Genomic DNA, 22,125 nt, shown 5'->3' with positions numbered 1-22,125 from the left:
CTGCTGAAAAGACAAAATAATCTGTTCCCATATGCCCAGCTGTGCTGCTAAACACATTGCAGCTCACTGAGGAAGAAGTTTGATGAAGGTGTAGTACACGAGCCTACTGAACTGCGCAGCTCACAGTCAGATAGACATGCCCCATGGTTCCCACTTTATCTCTCGGTATAAGAAGTAGACAGTTTCTTTTACTAAGAGATCAGTAACTTCCACTTCAGGTACAGGGTGGGGAAAGGAGGGGCAGGGAATGAATTATTGCTCACATGCATCAGCATCTCAAGCCTCAAAAGCCTAGCTTTCAGATCCCCACCCGCTGAATTCAGAGGGCATCGCAAGTGACTGCAGCATCAGTCCGGATCTTCCCATGTTCTGCCCTCAGCACCTCCTGCACAGGGTGTTCCAGCCCAGGGGCCAGCGACCCAGCGCATATTCTCCCAAAATGTTTTAGCTCTAGTAAGAAGGCTTGCTTCATCTTACCAACAACATACCTACCTCTTCAATTAAGACCTGCTACTTTAAGGAAAGTATGGGCAAAGGAAAGGCTTTAACAAAATCTGTAAGTTTTTGATGCAAACTCACCCTAAAGGGCAAAACACTTTTTTATTTTTATGTACATATATATATATATACACCCACACACACTCAAGATATTACCTGTATCTCAAGCATCCAGGTATTTTGAGACAGAACAGCACCACACACCTCTCTGATGACAATGCACTAGAAATACAAGACAGAAGTATGATGAAAGCTGCTAAAATCCCAACCCCCAAACCAGCCAACAAGCAAGAGAGATGGCCAGGGTGGGAGCGCTCTGAGATGCTGTGGAAGGACACCATTTGTGCTAGAGACAGCGCAGCAGGCACAGTGCTGCTAAAAATACATCAGTGGAGCCCTCCATCACCCTCAACAGGCTTCGGTTACATCCCGAGTAGATGCTTTAAATTGTGAGAAATTCCAACAGGCACTTGACAACATTAAATCACTGTAACTAGTAGCAACTACTAAAGCACCTTTCAAAGCTTTTACTATAATTTCATGAGCTGTATAATTTCATAATAGATTTCCAAGGATAAGTCAATGTTTGTGCTTTAATAAAAAAAAAAAAACAAAAAAAAAAACAAACCACTATTCAAACTCACTCCTACCTGCCTAGCTAGCATTAGAGAACAGCCAAATACATTGCTGTGACTGGTCAGAAGCAGTGCTTAGCATCATGTATAAGTTTGTAATAGTAAAATATAGATGTGGAAGATGCAGAGATTTGTTCTGCAACTTCACACTTACCTCTACCAACAACACGTTAAATAGCTTCATTTTTCTGTTGATACTAATTGTTTTCATATCACAACAGCTTTAAGCAGCGTATATGAAGTTTGGATGGCTTCTACTAGAATATGGCCAATCAGTTTGGCTTTTTGGATTTTGAGCAAGAATTTTCAGCACCACAGTTCCTTTACCCAGGACACATCTGTATAAACATACTGTAGCCCAGCGGCTCCACTTTTGATTAATACAACAAGCAGTTGTCCAGCAAACAGTTAAAAGTTTAGGCTCTTCCCTATTTTCAGTTCCCTGTTCCTGCCCTGTTTTAACATGACCTCTGCCACAAATCCCCTCCAAGCAGGAGTTGAAACATGCCAGGGACAGAGTGTGTGTTTCCAGGCTGTGGGAAAAAAGAGGCTGCAGCTTTTGGCTACAATGTTTGGTTCAAAAGGAAAACAAAACATAACAAAAACCCAAAGAAACCAAAAAACCGCAACACCAAACCAAGGCAGTGCCTCACCTAGTAATTAGCGATGGTACTGCCAGCAGCACCCTTCCATCAGGCCAAGATGTGACCATTTAGACCTGGAGCCTGAAACTAGCCTGTTTTCATACCATTGAGCATGACAGGCATTGCGCTGCTGCAGTCTGAGAAATGTGGCATTAAGGGGTTTTCGTGGCAGAGAAACCTACAAGGAGGATTAGGGACTGCTCCGTTTGTGAGCTACAAATGAAATGGTCAAATTTGTAATGCTCCATATTACTTCAGCTTCAATAAAAGGCAGATTCATAATATTAGAAACCACATTTTCTGTTTTACAAGACTGTCACTGAGTAGATCTTAGTGGGTTATTTAAGTCATTAGCTCAGAATCCAAATCATCACTGATCTTCAGCCGTCAACATTTTCAAAGTCTTTATAACACTAGCATTTATCAGTATCCAAGATAAATTTAGTAAAATTTCCTCACCTTAAGTACATAATCACTAGGTAAACATTTGTGGCAGGAATTACGCAAACCATTAAAAACAATACTGAAAATAACTCAAATGAAGACACTATGTTTTATTAATACTCTTCCAGATTACATTTCTATTCCTAGAAAGAAAAACCGGAACACATCTAAATCTAAGAATTCCATTATTGTTCAATCCTGGGAACGGAACATTGTTAAGTTGGACCATGTTATTACTTTCCATATACTTTAGTATTTCAAAATAATAAAAAAAAAAGTCAAATAATACCACCTCCAGACATTGCATATTGAACATGGGGTAGGTTGTTAATCACCACACATCAATTTCCTGATAAAAATCCCTGATTAAGAAGTTTTCCCTCTAAATTAAGTTTATAAAATTCTCTGTTGGTGGCTCAGCCACTCAATGGTATAGGAACTGCTCCCAGGTTTCTTGTTGCTTAGATCCAACTTGGGCACACCCTGGAACTGAAGTCCTTGGAGGTGGGAGCTAGCAGTTTCCTTCTTTACACCTTCTGTTGAGCAACATGGAACAAGACACAGTCTGCTTCAAGAAGCCTTAAGAATCAACTCTTGAAGAAACAGGAAAGGTGGCCATGTGTAACAGAGGAAGAAAAGAGGAAGCCTCGATACTTATGAGTAGATCCTCAAACTCAGCTGAGCCAGGTCCCACAAGCAAGAAAACCACACTAGTCCCACCAAGGGAGCAGGCACCACAGAATAAACAAACCAGGCAATAAGCAGATCTCCACTGCAGAAGCTGTCCATAAATCTGTCAGTCCCATGAATCATTCGCTATAAAAAGTTCAGTGTCTCATCTTCAGTGCTTAACTATAATTCTGTACATTATATACAAAAATGCACAAGGATAGCTGCTTGATGCTTCCAATCCTTGTTCTTTTGCAGTGATGAAAATTTTTAAAAACCAGAGTCTGGACTTATAAATAGTGCAGAAAATGCAAATGCTAAGAAGACAATGCCTCCTATGATTGTCACTGAAAAGAAAACAGAAACCAAAAAGAAATTAGATACTGAAAGTTAAGTATCTCCCATGACACATTACAGATTTTATTTTTTTTTAATGTCTGATTCCCAAATAACCTTACTTCAAAATTTATGCTGCAAACAGTGGACATTGTTTCTAGCTCAGTGTCAGGACACCCATATGTCTAACCAATATGCCATCCCACCGTCTAACTCCATCTACAAGAATATATTCCGGTCCTTGGAAGGAAACTTGGTTTTACTTTTACTGCTTTACCTAGTATAAAACTGAGCTTGACACCTGCTGTTGAGTATTTGGCTGTATGGGGGAAAATACAATATACTCATGCTGGAGCAAGCCATCAGTTAAGAGCAACATACTAATTAGCATTTTTTGCACAGTGTAGGTAACTACATTGAAAGAGACAGTATCAAAAATATTAACTGCTTGCAATGGCCACAATCTGCTAGAGGCTGGGACAGTATTCCAGGAAAGCACCACTGTATATGTTCTCCTACTCTCCTCTGAACAAACTAATGGGCTAGATGGATCTTTGGTCTAATCTAATAAGGCTATTCCTGTGGCCAAAGATCCACAATGAGATTATTAGGAGCATATTAAATCATTGTTAGATTAGCATTTCATCACCAATTTCCTTGGCAAACAAACACAACAGAATGCATGTTTCACTTTTGGCAGTGAAGTTGTTTTTTTACAACCTCTGCAACTACAGAACAAATATTTATAGAAAGAAGCTTCACAGAATCCTTCCCAGGAGCAAGAAATCTCACTACATCACAGGACTGACAGTTGAAGCAAGCTGCAATCTACTCTAAGGAAAAAAAACAAACCCAAAAACCCAAAACCCAATGTAACCTTACTGGTCCTTCCTGTTACAGATAGCAGGTATGATAAAAAAACCCACATTTCTGCCACACACAGAGTAGCTTTTAAAGCTTTTATATGGCTGGCATAACTTAAAAGTATGCAGTTCTCTTGCTCACTTGGAAGGTCTGCACTCAGAATTGCGACAGAATTTCCATTATTCACTGTCAAACAACACATACCGACTATTCAAAATACTGTATTTCCTTCCTCTGGTCTCCTACAAGCTAGCTAACAGTGAAGCAAAATGTGTTTCACCTGTGTCCATCTTTAAACAGCTACAATACCCATTTTGATTCCTTAAATCGGACTCAGTAAACAGTTAAGTTCAATTAAGGCCAGACCCCTTACAACCACACTCAGACTCTGCCTGGCAGGAGGAATGAGCTGCGTAAGGGGGAGCTGACTATGCAAGGGGGTGGAAGGGGGTTGGGGCGACAATGGAAGACACAGACAAAAAACAAACAAAACTTTTTGGGTTTTGCAAAAGTTTTGAGAAACTGTTCCCAAGCATGTAGTTATTTAGACCACAAACATTACCAGCATTAATGCATTTTTTCGGTTGGAGTGAGTTTTCACTTACCAGTCCTAACAGAAATTTTTTGTGCTATCATTCTCCCTCCGATAACTGCTAAACCAGTGCATAGGCAATGTCCCACTGTTCCTCCTACCGCCACACCATAGGGGTCCTGAGGAAAAAACACAGAAGGGAAACATCAGCACAACTGAAAAACCACTAGTCCTACAACTACCTCCTGCCATAGAGGAGCAATGCCTTGATTCCCTGGGTGCACACCGTCAAGCATGGAGGATACTCTCTGGTGTTTGCTCTACTATCCATCACTGCCTTAAAGACCAGTAACAGTGTACATCAGCTAGCAAGACAGACAAATCTAAACCTAACTAATATAGAAGCACGTGGCATGTTTCAACCAAGAAGCATCTTTGAGTCGTTAAATATAGATCCAGAAATCGCTCTGCTGTACTTAAACAATTAAGCAACCTCTAGAGGGAAGGTGGCAGCTGTTGAGAAACACAATATGCATCAGCTGGAAGAACACCAACCTAGTTATAAAGAAAGAGAAAAATAAATCCATGAACTGCAAATGAAAGCTTTCAGCAGCTAAAACATTCCGACTCCTTTGTCCAGCTTCCCAAGCTTGTGCTCTACACTCTGCCCTCCCCTGATCATCCAAAGAGGGAAGTATGAAAGAATTTAAGTCCAGAGGATAATAAACTGTTCTCAAAGTTTATTGTCAATGACAGCTTTCAAACACTGTGTAACAAGCAGCTACTCAATACGTGAACAACTCTACTATGTAAAGAGGTTTCTCAGATCTACTTACAATTTACACAGTTAAGGGCAGCATATGTATTGAACACCTCATAAAACAGAAGACGTCAGCATTGAAAACAATCTTTTAATGACCAATAACGAAGGCAAGGTAGGAGCATGACTTTCTGCTGTACAAAGATGAATGAGGGAAAGTGGAGTTGAGTCCCCTGCACATCTCTATGTGAGACTTTTAGCTCCAAGAGGAAAAAAAAGCTGCTGCTGTCACATGAGGAATGCATGAAATCTCTAACAGGCAAATAGCAAAACTGTCTAAGAAATGATACGGTATGAAGACAACACCGACTAGCTAAAAGTACCAAAACTACAAGCCAGTGAGAAAAGGTGGCAAGCACCAAGCAGAGGACGGGTGGGAAACCACCAAGAAGTGCAGGTCAGAAGCAGGGCTGTGCCAGCAGAACACACTTGCCTCCAGGATCAGGACCCAAAGTTCCCAGAAATCCCTGTTTCCCTGTGGTCAGCAGTTACCTGCACAGCTCCCACTGGCAGAGGGTGGATCTCGCCCCCCACCCCATTCCCTAGAACCGTCCCTGGAAGGCAACAAGTTACAATGGCTTCCCTCAGCATAGTGTCTCCAGGAGCAGAAGTGCTCAGATGCAGCAGGTGAGGCAAAGCCAGTCTAGTAGGACACGGTGGAGTTTCCTTTTCTGTTTCCTTAAACAGATGAACAATTCTTATATACAGTAAACTATTAAGGTGTAAAATCAAGTTCTTAAGGACTGTTGTCAGGACTAGGTTCATGCAGACAGACTTAACTGATTCTGCTGGTGTAGGCACCGAGAGTGCCAAATGATCACTCTTTTTTTCCTCCAAAGGAGCCCTATTTGTTTGTTATGACAGGATGGACACTACTTTCTTAATGAACAGTCATGTAGTATTTTGTTTTCTTTTCACTGAAGAATGTATGGTCACAGCCAACTTATCACACTGCTCAAATCTCCATATAAAGATAATTTGTTTCCTCATAAGCATTTCTGTAATGCTTCTGCTATGTATCTTAGTACTTCAGACACAGATTTATCTGAATGTATTATGAAACAAAGGGGTATAAAACAATCCCACAGATAAAATGAAAAAAGATACAGATCATAATCATTCACTGATTTGGTAAGCCAAGATGAAGGTATCTTCAACTCATTTTTTGTAGTATTTTTTTTTGTAGCACTTATACAAATACTTCATATGCTAAAGGCACAACATCCCAGAGTCTTTAGTTGCAATGCTGAGCACTTCACAAACCAGACCAGTATCTGATGGACACTTCCTAACGGGACACTCAGAAAACACAAACCAGAAGTCAACAACGAAGACTGGCTTCAGCAACTTGCCTAGCATCATATAAAAACTTGGGAAAAGGCAGTTAACGGTTCCTCGTTTTCCAAGATGGCGTGTAACTGCCTGAACAATGAGATCATCCTGCTGTTCCCTGCCTTGTCAGCTCTAAGCACCTTCCCTACACTGTAATAGAGACAAGAGATTCCTACAGATTACAGTCTCTTTCATTACACAGCCCTGATTTATTCCTAGGGAAGGTCTGAAAGTGCACTGAAAGAAGCATGAGTCCTAGGGAAAAAATGTAAATTATCTCAATGCATGAAAGAGCACAGGCAAGCTACTTATATTTATTACAAGGTTGACTATAAGTTTTAATTTTCCTTTAAATATAATACAGTTATACAAATTCCAATCATCATGCTGAATATCATTTCATTTACAGTATTACTTACTGCACAGCAGTTTAGAGTTTATTTTAGTTCTATACACTGTACCATATTCACTTCCAATTTTTAAAAGGAGGTAACTTCTTAACAGCTTTAAGTTTGCTGGGATGAAGGTCTCTCTTTAAAGCTACTGTGTTAAAACTGTATGACTGCACAGATCAAAGAAACATCTGTTCTGTAACATCGCTCAGCACTGTAACAAAAAATAATTGTATTCAGCTGCATGATATAAAACAACTATTTCCAGAAATGCCTGTGCAGTCCCAATCATGTAACAACAGTTTTAATACTACACAGAGCCTCAGTGCATTTATCTTCAGGTCTCAACACAGCTGTAACACTAAGTAAGGCACAGCAAGGCAGCAGGTACAAATCTGGTACCTCCTGCAAGAGTATTTTGTCTCTCCCACTTCTCTACAGGCAACCCAAAGAGGGCAAAAGAACAGCGAGCATTCTGCAACACTCACCTCTCTGGCAGCCAAGACTATGGTTGTTAATTGGGAACGATCACCCCATTCTGCTAAAAATGTTAAAGTAAAAGCTTGAACAAAGATTGGAGAAATAAAGTGTAGCCACTTCTTCTGAGGTATAGTGGTGCCTGGCCCTGATTCCACATCTCCTGGCCCATTTAACAGTTTAGTTCTCTGAAGCTGTGGAGGACAAGGGAAAAAAAAACAAAACAAAACAAACCGAACAACTGTAAGATTAGAAATGTCATCCCAACAACCCAAATGAAATACTTACACAGTAAAGCTAGCCATTCAGTATCTGGAATTTTATTAGCCTGTGACTGCTGTATTATCAGTGTATTACTTGTATTAGATACCATTTTAAAAAACTAGCTACATACATGCACACACATATGTGAGTGTACATATACACACACATATATATATATACACACACTTGTAATCACCTCTAACCTCCAGTTATTGTCCATCTTGTACTGCCTGCACTTAGACAGCAGTTTCAGTAGGAATGACACCTCATTTTTAACCACAGATTTCCTACTATTTTTAAAGCAGGGATTCCCCTCTTCCCAAGTGGTGGCTCTCTTATTAGGATTTGATTAAATAAATAAATAAAAAAGAAATAAGATTAATACTCTGCACTATTCCTTAGAAGCGGACCAGCATATTTAGAGAGTTATTATAACAGAGACTTTTGCTGCAACATTACAAACCTCAGCATTAATCTGCCTGGCCATAAGAAGAAATAAAAGTAGAGGCAAGCGTAAACTGCTAATGTCCTCTTTGCTAGTAATGCATTTAAGAAAAAAACCCAAACAAACAACCCCCAAACAAACAAAAAAACCCCACACTCTATGGCCAAAGCCTCTTTTCTCCTGAGAAGCCAGGCTTGCCACAGAACTTGAATCACCTGTTGAAACAGCCTCCAGGGGCCACTTCTGTCCCATTTACCACACGTTTTCTGTGTCATATTATCAATCACAGACACAACTGAACACCCCAAACAGGACAGTGCCATTCTGCAGCTTCATGGCTCTATTTCATCAGCCACAATTCACAGCAAGTTGATGACTTACTTCCTCATCTTTTTTTTTAATTTCTGCTTGAACTTCCTCCAGCTCTTCCTGACCCTCATCTGGACTCATTTTCAAGCCTTCCCGAAGCATTCGGATGCCAAAAATTGCAAACAGTGCCGTTGATACATAGTATGTGTACACACGAGGAATAACTGTGGTAGCATAGCCAAACAAAACTGAAAAGAAAACAAATGCGTCATTTAAAAAAATAAGCATGAGGATCAGAATTGTTTTTCCCACATCTAAGAAATGCTTGCTAGCAAAGTCTGCAATTCAAATACCCACCAGTAGATAAATATTGTGTCTTTTATTAGTTTTATATAATTTCTTTTTTTTTTTTTTCCAGGATAACAACACTCTAGAAACTCCAACCATTACTGGTCATGCCAGCAACTGAAGTCCATTAACACGCAGACAAGGCATACCAGGCAAAGTTGATGTGCTGCTATTCCCAAGAGCCAGTCCAAGCAACATTATCTTTCCCATCAAGGACTACGCAAGTCCTGCCTTTCTCCAAGCATGCCATGAAACTATCATCTATAATCATGTTAGATTAGTCACAGTGTATACCACTTAATTCCATTTTTATATATGACTACATGTTGGACAGCATCTCTTTCCAATAATTTTATTTATCAGATAAAGTTAGAATGAGATTTTCTACAAGTTAAATCTACCAGACATACCCACAAATCATCCAGCTGGATCCACGTCTGTCTTCTTTTGCCAAGTGCAAACACCTGCACTCTACTATTCCCTTCTCTCCCACACTCCCCACAAACACACAACATGACAACTTTGATCTTCCTTTAATTTAAAAGCACTGATCCCACTCAAAGACCAAAAAGCTACCTCCACAGTGCATCTACTTTTATGGGTATCAAAGGTGATCAAACTAAGCCAAAACTAGTTCTCAAATAAGAAGAAATATGTATCCAGGACAAAGTACTTCTTCACAAAGTAACACTAGTTAGCATTTTTGGACCAAAAAGGCCTGTATAAATGAAAGGAAATTAAAACTCCACACTTAACATTCAAGGCTGCTTGGACCATGCACTCACAACTGTCTCTGTTGATTTACTCCACATGCAATTAGCTAAAAGAAAGGATACTACCATGTGTGTTTTCTTGAACACTTTCTTAGTTGAAAAATGCACTTGAAAGTTATTACATAATCTGGAAATTGATCTGGACTGCCACTACCAAAAGTAAGACTATGAGACCAAAATTAATCTGGCTGTACTATCAGCAAACACGGCACATACATACATGAATAACAGTATTGGTTGCACAGCTAATTAAACCAGAAGAAGTTAAACTAAACTTCTTTTTAAAGACTGAAAATACTAAAGCATCAAGAAGATGTGAAGAAAGACTTAGTATAGAAAAAGAAAGAACGGTAACAGGCAGGAGAAAAGAGATCACAAGATTTAAAGAATAGCGCATCACCTACGGTACTAAACAACATTAAATGAAGCAAGCAGTGCAGAAGTGGAAGAAGAGTCAAAGACTGTTAGATTAAGTGAGTAATAGAAGAAACTCATACAGTGCTATCATTACACACAGTGCAAATGGAAACTGCTCTAAGACTGCAATAATAATTGCAGCAGTATATATAGCAACAGCTACACACCCAAAAACCATTCATAGAAACACTTGCTGAGAACCCTGAAGCCAGTTAATCGGCTGTCTCCAGTATATAGAAACCAACGAACACTATTTCAATTATTTCTGAAATGGGCATAGTTAGAAATGAGCACGCATACAACAAAATTCATGCTGCATCTGATACACCTGAAGGCTGCTCCATTTTACGATCACAGCTACGTAAGCACCCACAGCTACAGGTTCAAATGCCACCTGACACCTTGCTTCCCACCCAGCTCTTGGCTTTGTCAGTACCACCCATCCCAAAGGATCGTTCATGGCAGAACGTCATCTTCCACTTATGCAGCTCCCAGCACAAATCCAAACAGCTACACATATGGGGATACAAGTCAGACGAGGGAAATTTGTCATCATATTAAGAATCTTTTGCCTTAGGAGGAAAAACAGAAGTCACTCCCACATTCCCTTTAGGCACTCTAATTAAACAGGAGCTAAATATAAAAAGGAAACCAGCGGCCCAAAAAATCAAAGAAGTGCTTAGGCTCCCAATTCCATTCCTTTTCCTTAAATTCATATTGAGGTCTAAGGAGCACAAACACCTCATTAGAGGTAAGAGCCTAAATATTCAATCTGAGCCATGGTCCCCAGGAAAATCTTCACACTCTCCTCAAAACAGAAGACTGCACACACCTACTACCTTCATTTTAATTTCAATTAAGATTTATTGATAAATACGTACCCAGCACGTTTTAAGTGAGGAAGCGAAAAGAAATGAGTGCTAACCTGATAAACACGTCATCAGTCCCAAGGCAAGCATAGCACCAGCCAGTACAGTCAAACGGTTGTACCGCATTGCCATGATGGCTGCAATGAAGAAGGTCTTATCCCCCAGTTCTGATACGATGATGACCGATATAGCAGCCACAAATGCATGAATAAAGCCCAAATTAGTCTTGTCAGCTGACTCTTCATTGACAATGTGAACTGGAGCAACTGGCGAGGACCCCTTCTGTAAGAGCCGGGGGAAAAAAACAACAAAAACCCCACTAGTTAATTAGGCTTGAATAGCTAGTTTGCAGACGTACTGAGCGTTGTGTTTCTCCTGTCATACCATACTGCATAGCGTGACATTTTAAGTATACACCTCTCATGCAGCATTAATGATCATTAACTAGTTACTGGCTGCCACCTACCTCAAATCACTAGTTAGGCACTTGGCAAGATCAGATCGTGCACCGATTATTGAAGCAGTACTTCACTGCACACACTACTACCAGAACATGAGAACCACTATTACAACAGAATATGGGGAAAGCTGCTTTAGTTCAGCTCTAATATCGCTGTCTTTACAATCCCTGGCTATTTATTTTATGACCTTGACCAAAAAAACAATTTTCTGATATAAAGAACTAAACTCTTCAAACCAAAATTGGGTGACTAAGATAGATTAAGAGAAATACAAAGTCCTTTCAAAACGTGTCATAATCACTTTCTTCCCTTGCAGAATCTTTGCATCTCAGACGCATTAACAATTTGCGCATGTTTTCATCAGCTTTTTTTTTTTTTTGCACATACCCTATGTTTGTTGAAAACTAGCTTTAACACTTTCCAGTGGTCAAACTGGACCAGCACACTCCAGATCTCACCTACTCAAGTGAAGTGTTGACTTTTACAGAGATTAAGATATCTACAATCAAAAGCAAGACCCAAAAGAAGGAAGTCGATGTTCACATACTTGACCAGAAATGGCTAAGAAAACTTGTTTCAGCACATCTACCAGCAGAGACAGATTGCAACGTGTTCTAACATCGTGGCTTCCCAGCATTCCACTTCTAGCAGTGCTGTAAGGTTTTGGTTTTGAAATTCGAAAGTTTCCATGCTCTATATGATACATGGTGATTTCACAGAGCTCCTTCACCTTTAGCAGTGCTGTCAATTTTGGGTTTTGCCATTTAAAACTTGGTATGCTCTACATGCTACGTCAAACCATACGTTAGTAATTTCTTCACCCCTCCGTATGATCCCCCGGCACTAGAATCCCGTAACCAACACCACCGTTTAAATAGTTTTAACGCAAAGCAATTAAGCGTCGAGGGAAAAACTGGCGGGTTTCGAGTCGCAACAAAGCCTGCCTTCATCTGCTTCTGTGAGGAAGACGACCTGGAAAGGTCGGTTCCTCCCCTCAGCATGCAAGCAAGCAGGGCACAAAAATGTTTATGGGGTGGAAAAAAAAGAACATTAGCCTATATTTCACGTCGGACCCAAATTCCCCTCTTTTCGCAGAAAAAGGGAAAGCCGCAGGGCCACCTGCGGTGGCCCTGCGGCTTTCCCTTTTTCTGCGAAAAGAGGGGAATTTGGGAGTCCGACGGCCCCCGAAAGGCGAGGCGTCCTGCAGGCCGGGGCCGTTCCCGCCCCGCGGCCCGTCTGAGGGAAGGGAGGTTCGCGCCGGCAGCCGGCGCGGCCCCCCCCCCGGTCCCCGCCTCACCTCAGCCCTCGGTTCGGCTCCCTGCGCCGCCACCGCCGCCTGCGGCGGCGGCGGTTCCTTCTTCCTGCCGGGTTCTTCCTCCGGAGCGGCTCGCAGCCCCGGCGGGGCCGCCAGCAACAACGAGACAGCGAACAGCAGCGCGGCGGCCCACGGGGATGGCGGCGGCGAGCCCATGGCGGCCGAGCGCGGCTGTGAGGGGAAAGGGAGGGCGGGGGGGGTGGGGGGGGAAACAGCACGGCACGAGGCCCCTCTTAAAGGCGCCGCGTCACCGCGCCAACCGTCCCCCAAGCGCTTCCTGCAAACGGCCCGGCCCGGCGGGGGCGGGGCCGCGCTCACGCCGATTGGCTGCGGCGGCCGGTGATGGACGCCCCGCCCTCCGCTCCGCCGGAACGGGTTGTAGCGGGGAAGGGGGACCCGCTGCCAGGGCCGGTGCGGCCGGCCGCCCTGGGGGTGAGACCCCGGGCGTTGTGTTTCTGCCCCTTTTTCCGGCTGCCGGCGTCCAGAGGGGACGGGCAGGGCGGCCGTGCGGCGTTCCCCGGGGGAGCGGGCGAGCCGAAGCCCGTCCCTCCTCCGTTCGGAGGCAGCTACGGGCAGGGAAAGGGCGCTGAGGGACGGAAAGCAAAACGGCTGCGTAAGAAAGGGGGGAAAAAAATTGCACGGAAAGGGCCTGGGCACATCCAGGTTTCTAAAAACCCAGCGGTTTCGGTATGTGACCCGAGGAGGGCCGTGCACCCCGGCGCTCTCCCCGGTCCAAGGACAGGAATGTGCTCCCGAGAAGCAATGAACCCCGAGAAGCAGTTAACAAGTCTAATAAACAGGACCCAGAACGCCAGTAAAACAGGAGATGCTTGGAGGCAGGCTCAAGGAGGCACCCGAGAATCACTTAAAAAAAAAATAAAAAATAAGGAAAGATGCGGTCCCAAGTCAGGGCTGTTTACGTTCCACGGTGAACTGAAGCTATGTAAGTGTCGGCAGAGAGAGGGTTGCGAGAGCCGGGAGAAGGACGATACTCCGTGCGAAGTAATTGCTCGTGTTTTGCAAATACACAGCTCAATTTTGAAAAATTATACAAAGTGGAAATAGAAGGTGTAATAAACTGTTTTAATTAGGTATTCATAAGATACACTTTAGTATATAAAAATTCTTCTCATATACAAAATAACATACGCATGTGAGTAGAAAACATGCTGAAACACCAGCATCCATATGCTACATCACGCAAACTGATCATTCACTCCAGTATCATGAAAATGACCAAAATATTCAATGGTTAAGTGCAAATAAACCCCTGTGCTGAGTGACATCTTCTCCCCAGTGAAGAATTACTATTCAACACTTGTCAGGTACTGGTTTCCATGTGTTCTCTGCCTCGGCAGTTTGTTACATCTGCTCTCACAGGCTGTTTAAAAACCCGCGTAGTCCTGGTTATGGTCATCCTGCATAACTGCCCCCTCTAACACAAAAGGGATTCCAATAACCCGCTATAAGGACGACAGAACTGTAACCAAGAACATTAATTTTTTGCAAATTCTCTTCTACTGTCACTCTAGACAGAGAGCCTTCCACGATTTTCCCAGTTTAGGGATAAACAAGGAGTTTTCATCAATGAATGAAAACACTTTGGTGCAGAAGAGATAATGCAAAGAATGGGCCTGTTTATCTCCACTGCTGAGCATGAGTCATTCCTCCACGGGAGCTTTCTCCACCGTTTTTTTGTGCTTGCAGTTATAAAGCAGCGGCTCGTTTTAATTATCAACAGGGAAGCACAGAGAGACAATACACAATTTGCCTCCCTCTGAAGTGATTCAAAGAAAAAAGACTAGGAAAAAAATATGCTTAAATATTAGACAAGGCATGAAATACAGTAGTTCAAATGATTCCCTGCACCCTCCTTTCACTACACAGTTTTCATGTACATGTATTTGGGCTCGCTGCAAAACAGCAAGTGTTGTATGCATAAGATATAATTATAAAACAGAAATGAGCCAATTAGCATCTCTTCAGTTTGCATTAAGGTCTTCAGTAAACCTTTTTTTAGCTTGTATGATATGCAGAGACTTTACATTTCCCCACATAAATCAGTAACATGGATGAGATTATCATTGAGATTATGAGCTTTTAAGCTAGAATTAAAGAAAGTGTGCGGTCTTACCTTGGCTTTAATACACTGTAAATCTCTTATTTCCTTATAGAAAACCGTTTCCCCATTTGCACTAAAGATAATTTAAAAGAAATATTCTAAAAAACAAATGGTATAAATGCTTTTCGATGCTTTGGGTAGGAGCTAAAGTTTTTCTGATAGAACTCGTGACACAAAACAGCTGCCAGTGCCTGGTTAAAAAGAACATACATCACTACACACCACCACGTCACGTTGTGAAATCCAAGCGTGATGGCCATAGATACATATATGAGGAGCTCTGCAAAATAATGAGGGCATGAAACTCTCTCAAACCAGTCTCCAAAAGGCACACTGTGGCTCAGACTTACGACCTTACCTGCAAGCAAACAGGAAGAAATTAGTTGAGAACAACAGGCATTAAACAAACTTTTCTCTTCTACTCACTACAGAACAACTTGCTCCTTAAAGTTATCATCATCATTCACCTCCATCTGATCTGGCAGCTTTGCGCTTCTTAATGAAATAAGACGCCACCTCTGGCTGTTTGCGCAAATAGAGTAAGGAAACCTATTTTTAGCCCGCATGGAGACAGAAATGAGTTCCCCGAGGAGTGCCACAAGTCCTAAGCATTAGCATCTGTCTGTCCTTAGGATACTAGCAGCTAGACCTTCATTTTAAGTTCTGTAAAACTATATATACAGACACAGACACACACACACCCTATTCAGCCATCAGATCTCTTTTCCAAACAGCCTCATTTAATCTACTGAAAGTCTCATAGAGAGCGCCACACTACAGGAACTGAAAAATACTCATGTTTTAAGGTATTAGAAGCTACAGAGCCTATTGAAACAACCAGGAAAAAATTACCTAAGTAAATGGATGGCAGAAATGAAACATCTTACCTGATTTACTTTTTCTAAGATTAGCTAGAATGACAAGACATCTGTGTTGGTGAAGAGAGGCCCAAATGTACATTGTAACTCCTACAATGTGATACCAGCAGATATGCACAGAAAGCTCCCTACCTGAATGAAATATGTTTCATTAATGTATGGCCAGGAAATACCTTCCCAAGTATCTTCCCAAAACATTGTATACCTTTTTAAATGTTACTGTCTTACAAAATTCTAGTAGTGAGCCTCTAATCCCTTGAAAGATGCTTTTAAATCCTGCATCATTTAAGTGCTTGGCTGGTAGTTCATTTCCCTTAACCACTCTATACTAAAAATATCTAGTTTTTAATCCAGTAGCTTGAGGTACAGCATGATGTACAACTGATACATAATTGATAGTCTAAGACCTCAATATTCAACATTGTTTGTAATTCTTATCATCCTAATTAAAGATGTTGTCATGGCTCAAGTCAACATACAAGTACATAGTTGTCTTGTTCACAGTGAGTGAGATACATACACCTACACACACACCTATGCCCCCAACAGTGTGAACCATTTAGGCCTTCAAAAAAAATGTTAACTGTATTAAGGACGATTTCCAATGTACAAGCCAATACACCATCTCCAAGAATCTACAAGATATGAAAAGTAGAAGACAGGTTCAGAAAGAAAAAGGCTTTGTCTACATGTAGGAGATCTGAAGGTTCTTTTAAAAAACCACTGGATTAAACTAGAGCTGATGTGGTTGGAAGTGGTTAAAAACTTCACTGAAGTTACATACTTGGTAATGACCACCTTACAAAAATTAGTCATGGGAGAAGTGCTACAATCAGCTCATGGCTCATCCGTGCAGGGGAACAGCAGCTCAGTTGTGAGACTCAGTGGAATGCGTTGGCAGAAAGAAGCCATATAATTCAAATTTCTGCTGTATTAATGGAGACATTACAGTACCGAGGGAAAGAAAAGACTGACAGATGGAAAGCAGGGCAGTGGTGAGTTCCTAATGGAAAACAAAGGAGGTGGCCAAGACAGCCTTGCAGACTTGCCTTACAGGAAAGCTTACAACAACAAAAAAACCCAAACTCCAGTTTGAGAACTGAAGTTGCATAGTGGCATTTGAGAACTGCTACCTATTACTGTCCTTCATAAAGCTTATCTCAATGCAAAACTGATTGGTAACAATCCTGAAAGCGTCTGTGTGAGATGTCTTTCAGGAGGTAACAGTGATGGTTAACATGAAACTGTGTGTGTCTGTGTGTGCGTATAATGCTGGCTGATTATGTGATATACGGAAACATAGTTACTTTGGACTATGCCAGTAAGTATTTTTACATCTCATCAATTAACACACCTCTCATACAAGCAGCCCTCTGAAACCATTTGCCATGATGGAAACAAATGGGAGCAAAACTGCATCTTTGGTAATAACTAGGCAGGCACTTACCATTCCTGACCTTAGTAGGCACTTGACATAGCACAGTTGAGCCAACAGCAACGTAGTAACCAAGTCCAAAGCAGTACTGCACGATGTGAATGACACCATTGGAAAACACGCTGGTCCAGAGGCATTCTGCTAGTCTTCGACAGCTATGCAACCAAAGCAGCAGGAGAACCAGGAGTGCAGAGAAGTGCTCACTATCTGCTTGCAGATAAAAAATAGCAACTTTGAGACAGATGGGAACAATTTAACCCCAACAATGCTTCAAAAAGGCTATTTTTTTGCCCCTCCCCACAGCAAAATTTTACCTTCATTTTAAATTAACTGAGCACTGGGGAAAGTATTTGTACATGTGAGGCACTGCTGACCTCAGCAAGATTACTTCTAGAAGGTGCTAACAGCCCCTTCTGCTAAAAGGACTGCTGAAAGCCATCATATCCATAAATTAGAATGATTTCTACCTTGAATAATGACAAAGGGACTTGGTATTCCAGGAAAGTCACTTGGAGCCTAGTTTAAAAGCAGCTGATGAAGTAGCACTTGAAGCATACAAATTCAGCACAGGATGGTAGTGCAGCTTTCTAATATTTGTATGGCTGCATCATAATATCTGGAATACTTGCCCGTGTCCTCACTCTGAGAATCTCTGCCAAGAAAGCGGTGTACATGCTGAATCCATGATGGGAGCAACCCTCCAAGGAACTCGGCTTGGAAAAGCCCGATCAGCAGAAAGCCATTCCAGAGCACAGAAACCACATAAAAGTGAGTAAACCACCTGTGGGAACAAAAAGGGGTCTTCGTTAATGTTCTCATCATTCCTTAATTGGAAATGTACCTGCAGTACGTGCTTGCCTGATGGTGAGTACATTCCCTTTTGGTCCCCACATCAATAAGTAGAGAACTCAGGACTCTAGTGGTACCAAGCAGGAATAACCCTAACACCTTCTTCCCCCAGCAAAATGCTGCCTGGAATAACCTCTAACTGAGCTTATCTTACTAACCATAGCTGCACTAAAGAGGAGAAAGCATAAACTACACACCGCAAAGGTATTCCTCAATGCTCACAACTAATCATGATGTGCACAACTTTTTCTTCATAATTTACACCACTGAAAGCACATCCAAATTAATTTTCTGGGCATTTCCAGGCTGTTGCGCCTAGCAGCACTCCCACTTTCCTCAGTTCTAGTGGATGCATTACATGATGTATTAAAGCTCATAAATGACAAATGCAGATGGTAAAAGGCACCCAGATGTAATTACTTAGCTGTACACTAAAATATCTTGTCCCTCTGCAAATTCAAGGCCTGCAACAATCATATAGGAAAAAAACCAGGAGAGTCCACCAATACCACTGGGTGATTACAAGGCAAAACCACATGTTTTTTTGAAGAAAACAAAGAAACCCCCAACCCCATAATGCACTTACAAAAGCATATTATGTATTACTGAAATGCAAGGCATTACGGTCAAGACAGGTAACTGGATGGAGTTAAACAGCCTATGATATCCAGCTCCAACTAAGTGATCCAGTATTTCCATTTGCTTTTAAAACTGAAAGTCCCTCTGGCTAGGAATAAAAATCAGGACCTCTGGAAACACCTGCAAAGAGGTGAAATACGTACCACTGGAATATGCTGCTGGCTTTGTCTTGACAATGTAACTATTGGTACAAAACTAGAATACAACTGTACAGTCAGAGAAGACTGTATTTCTCTGGAACATGCAAACTTTTCTTTTGGGGGAGTATAGGGGTACAACACCCTTGCTTAGAGAAACCAAATAAAGCAACTCCCTCCCAAAGCAGCTCAGGTATCTCTCAACAGCAATACAGAGGCCAAGTCAGAACCACAGAGGTAGCAAGCATCCCTGCATGCTCCATAGCACCTTGCCCATTAGCGGTTGGTAGCCACTTCAGATGATAACTTCTCTTCCTTGGTTCCGTCTCCTACCAAGCAGAGACAGCAACATTCACTCTGCTGATTTGCAACAGCAGAAATAAAATTTATCCCCTCTTCCTCATTTTCTGCTTAGAAGACAAACAGAACTTGTATATTGATAAAAACTCGATGCCACCTCCAAGTTTCAAGCTCTTTCCCTGCTGTCCTGTTACTCAGTAGACTGCTATCTCATCACTCACCAGAGAACTTTCTCCACATGTGTTGCTTTTTGCTACTGGCACACAAACAAGTCCTGCCAGCTTAGCACAGACATGCGCTGCGAGCCTTCAGCAATCCCAGTCACGCTGGGGATGTGTCTGACCTACAGAGCAATCCAGCACTGCAGCAAGTACACGTGTCATCCCTCAAGGAGAGGAATGTTCACTATTGGTCAAACCAATCCAAAATGAATCATAGCATTTGACAAGATGGAATGGCAAAGTTAAAAACAAGCCCAGGCTAGTGAAAGTACAATAACTGTTTGGAAACAAGACGCAGATGAATGGAAACACAAAACGCCTCAACAGCTACCTTCAGGATGTTCTCTATTCTTTCAGCTAGCAGTGTTATGGGTTCCCTACTCAAGCAACAGAATTGCTCTGTAGACCTTGAGAGCTTGAGACCAATTTTCTGAAAAAGCCACATCTTCAGACACCATCTTCCCTAAGAAGGGGCGGTGAGAAACTTCTGTTGGAGAAAGGTCAACTCAGACGACAAACTACTGTAAGAATGTGGCACTTTGCAGTACGCTGCAATGAAGATAAAGCCTTTACGAGCCCTTATTTTCGCTGAGGGTAGTGCAGAGCTTAAATACATTCCTGGGTATTTGCTGTAACCAGAAGCCTAATAACCAAGTCACTACATTACAGCCTTTCCATGAATAACATGCTGAGTCACAAAACTTTTTTTTACCATTTGGTTTGAAAGCTATGTATATAAAGTGTGTCAGCGATAACAAGATCACTGCATTAGGGGCGATCAGATCTTTGGATTAAGTAGCCTCCCAGTCTTGTCCTACCAGCCTTGCAAGATCCTGTTGTGCCTATGTTCGAGTCAAAGACTAGTTCTAGTCGTGAATCTCAGCCGGTCAAAAACGATGAAATCCCAGTAACGTATAGAAAGCTGTAAATGGCAGGTTTTTTCCCTCTTTCATCCTATTAAACATCTATTAAGGGACGTGTTTGGATAACACAGTGGTTCTTTTGCCTTATTAGCGACTGTTCATGCAGGGTCCAGACTGTTATGTTAACATGCTGCCAGTAGTATCCTAAGTCCCCTTTTAAAGAAGGAGGAAGACGATGACTCGGCATCGGTTTAAGACAGTAAACCCGCAGCATATTTGCACAGTCACAGTTTCCCTCAGGAATCCCTATTCCCAGGTCCCCGACCCGAGCCTCGCAGGAAGGTTTGTTTTGCTGATACCGCACGGGACTGGGATTCAAGGGATTCGGCCTTTGCTCCCATTTGGACCCCGTACGATCGCCGCCTCTACGCTCCTCGGTTCCCCATCCGTGAGAAGAGAGTAACCCTTCCGCAAAAAGCCCGAGCCCAACTCCGTCAGACCACGCAAGGCCACTGGCGCTCGCCGCTGGTTTCCCACATCTCCGGCTGCGGTAACGGCAGCGCGCGCACCGCCCCTTCCTGCCGGGCCGCCGGGCCCTCAGGCGCCCGGCAACGGCGGCGGCGCCCGCCCCGCAGCGGGGAGCGCAGCCCTCCGAGCCGCCCCCTCACCTCTTGGGCACCTGGAGGAGGCGCAGCCAGCCCGGGCGCTGCCCGCAGCCGCGCTTCGTCTTCCCGTACCGAACGAGATCCTGCAGGAGGCCGGAGACGACGCCGGCCCGCCGCAGCCGCGGCACCAGCGCCAGCGCCGCCAGGAAGGCGGCGGCCAGCAGGGACCAGGCGGCCGCCAGCACCGCCGGCATGGCCCCGGCCACGGGCACGGGCACGGCCCCGCTCCCGGCACCGGGCACGGCCCCGGCCCGCTCCGCCCAGCGCCGCCGAGGGCGGCCGGGGCCTGGCGGCGGCGGCGCTTCCGCTTCCTCTTCCCGCTCTGGGGAAGAGCGGGGCTCGCCCAAGCCGGTGGGCGGGTGAGTCCTGGCGGACCCCGGAGCCGCCGTGGCTGCGCTCTGCCCCTGCAGCTGGCTCCCGAAATAGCGGCGGGGGGGAAATCTCGATTTATGACCTTACCGTGTGCCGCCGGGGGCGTTTGCTCTGAGCTCCGGCTTCTCTTTTCGTTTAGATTGGGAGGCGGCGGGGAAGCTGCCGCAGGTTTAAGGAGGCTGGGGAGCGGCGAACCCGCTCGCTGGGCCGTGGTCTCCTCCGGGAACCGGGAACAACCTCCCTGCAGCTGCCGCCGTCGCGCCGAGTTCCCCTTTCGGGGCTCATCTCGAGGGCATGCTTACCCCACAGCCACCTCCTTCGTGTTCCCTGTACGTGGGGTCCCGTAGTCAGAATCTTATTCCAATAATACCGGGTTTGCCATTACATGAATGGAGAGGCTTTCTTTGCCTTTCTTCTGCCCTGGGAAATCAAGAAGCCACGCTGGCTTGGCATCAAAGGCAGAGGGTTCCCTCAGACCCCCAGTGAAAAATGTCCCGCTGCATCCCTCTTGCGTGCGTGCAGGGATGCGGGTCGAGCCTTCCCCTCGTAAGAGCAACTGCAGTGTTTCTTGGCAGGGGTTCAGGTGTTGGTTTATCTGACCAAATATCTCTTGAGTCGATTATCTGACTCGCTGCCTCCAAGGAGATACCAAAAGATACTTCAAACTTTTCATAGTATGTATGAGAAAAGTAATGATGTTTAGTGTGGGCGTACTTATGCTAGTACTTATCAATGCTCTAGAGTAAAATAAGATTTTAAGTCAGGATTCCCAGGAAAAAATAGTTGGACTGTATTTCCAA

General features: G+C 43.4%; 2 protein-coding genes across 4 annotated transcripts; both read right to left on the bottom strand.

Moving 5' to 3' along the window:
* Positions 1 to 2,311: 2,311 nt before the first annotated feature.
* On the bottom strand, positions 2,312 to 13,048 carry TMEM165 (transmembrane protein 165). Its single transcript, XM_075026145.1, has 6 exons — positions 12,827 to 13,048; positions 11,125 to 11,350; positions 8,734 to 8,909; positions 7,655 to 7,837; positions 4,696 to 4,801; positions 2,312 to 3,237 (listed from the first exon to the last, which is right to left on the bottom strand). Exons 1-6 carry the CDS (start codon positions 12,998 to 13,000, stop codon positions 3,161 to 3,163), a joined length of 942 nt encoding a protein of 313 aa, XP_074882246.1. The 5' UTR covers positions 13,001 to 13,048; the 3' UTR covers positions 2,312 to 3,160.
* An 858-nt stretch (positions 13,049 to 13,906) lies between these two features.
* On the bottom strand, positions 13,907 to 21,379 carry SRD5A3 (steroid 5 alpha-reductase 3). Of its 3 annotated transcripts, none has more exons than XM_075026026.1 (5): positions 20,957 to 21,378; positions 17,905 to 18,060; positions 17,292 to 17,482; positions 15,854 to 15,976; positions 13,907 to 15,324 (listed from the first exon to the last, which is right to left on the bottom strand). In XM_075026026.1, exons 1-5 carry the CDS (start codon positions 21,145 to 21,147, stop codon positions 15,065 to 15,067), a joined length of 921 nt encoding a protein of 306 aa, XP_074882127.1. In that variant the 5' UTR covers positions 21,148 to 21,378; the 3' UTR covers positions 13,907 to 15,064. The 3 variants fall into 3 exon arrangements, with proteins under 3 accessions (XP_074882127.1, XP_074882136.1, XP_074882147.1); XM_075026035.1 differs by lacking the exon at positions 20,957 to 21,378 and adding an exon at positions 18,715 to 18,852; XM_075026046.1 differs by lacking the exon at positions 15,854 to 15,976 and having other exon boundaries at positions 20,957 to 21,379.
* Between the last annotated feature and the right edge of the window lie 746 nt (positions 21,380 to 22,125).

The sequence above is a fragment of the Buteo buteo genome, chromosome 1, assembly GCF_964188355.1.
Source record: "Buteo buteo chromosome 1, bButBut1.hap1.1, whole genome shotgun sequence".
Classification (NCBI taxonomy): domain Eukaryota; kingdom Metazoa; phylum Chordata; class Aves; order Accipitriformes; family Accipitridae; genus Buteo; species Buteo buteo.
The sequence above is the reverse complement of the archived record's forward strand: the minus strand, read 5'-3'. Positions and strand labels throughout refer to the sequence as shown.

Coding starts and splice junctions, on each gene's coding strand:
- TMEM165 (XM_075026145.1), bottom strand. CDS start 13,000: ATGGGCTCGCCGCCGCCATCCCCGTGGGCCGCCGCGCTGCTGTTCGCT. Junction 7,838..8,733: donor TTAAAAAAAAAGATGAGGAA/GTAAGTCATCAA, acceptor TGTCCTCCACAG/CTTCAGAGAACTAAACTGTT. Junction 4,802..7,654: donor TAGTCTTGGCTGCCAGAGAG/GTGAGTGTTGCA, acceptor TTTTTTCCTCAG/GACCCCTATGGTGTGGCGGT.
- SRD5A3 (XM_075026026.1), bottom strand. CDS start 21,147: ATGCCGGCGGTGCTGGCGGCCGCCTGGTCCCTGCTGGCCGCCGCCTTC. Junction 18,061..20,956: donor CTCCTCCAGGTGCCCAAGAG/GTGAGGGGGCGG, acceptor TTGTTCCCACAG/GTGGTTTACTCACTTTTATG. Junction 15,977..17,291: donor GCCTACTAAGGTCAGGAATG/GTAAGTGCCTGC, acceptor TATTTCATTCAG/GTAGGGAGCTTTCTGTGCAT.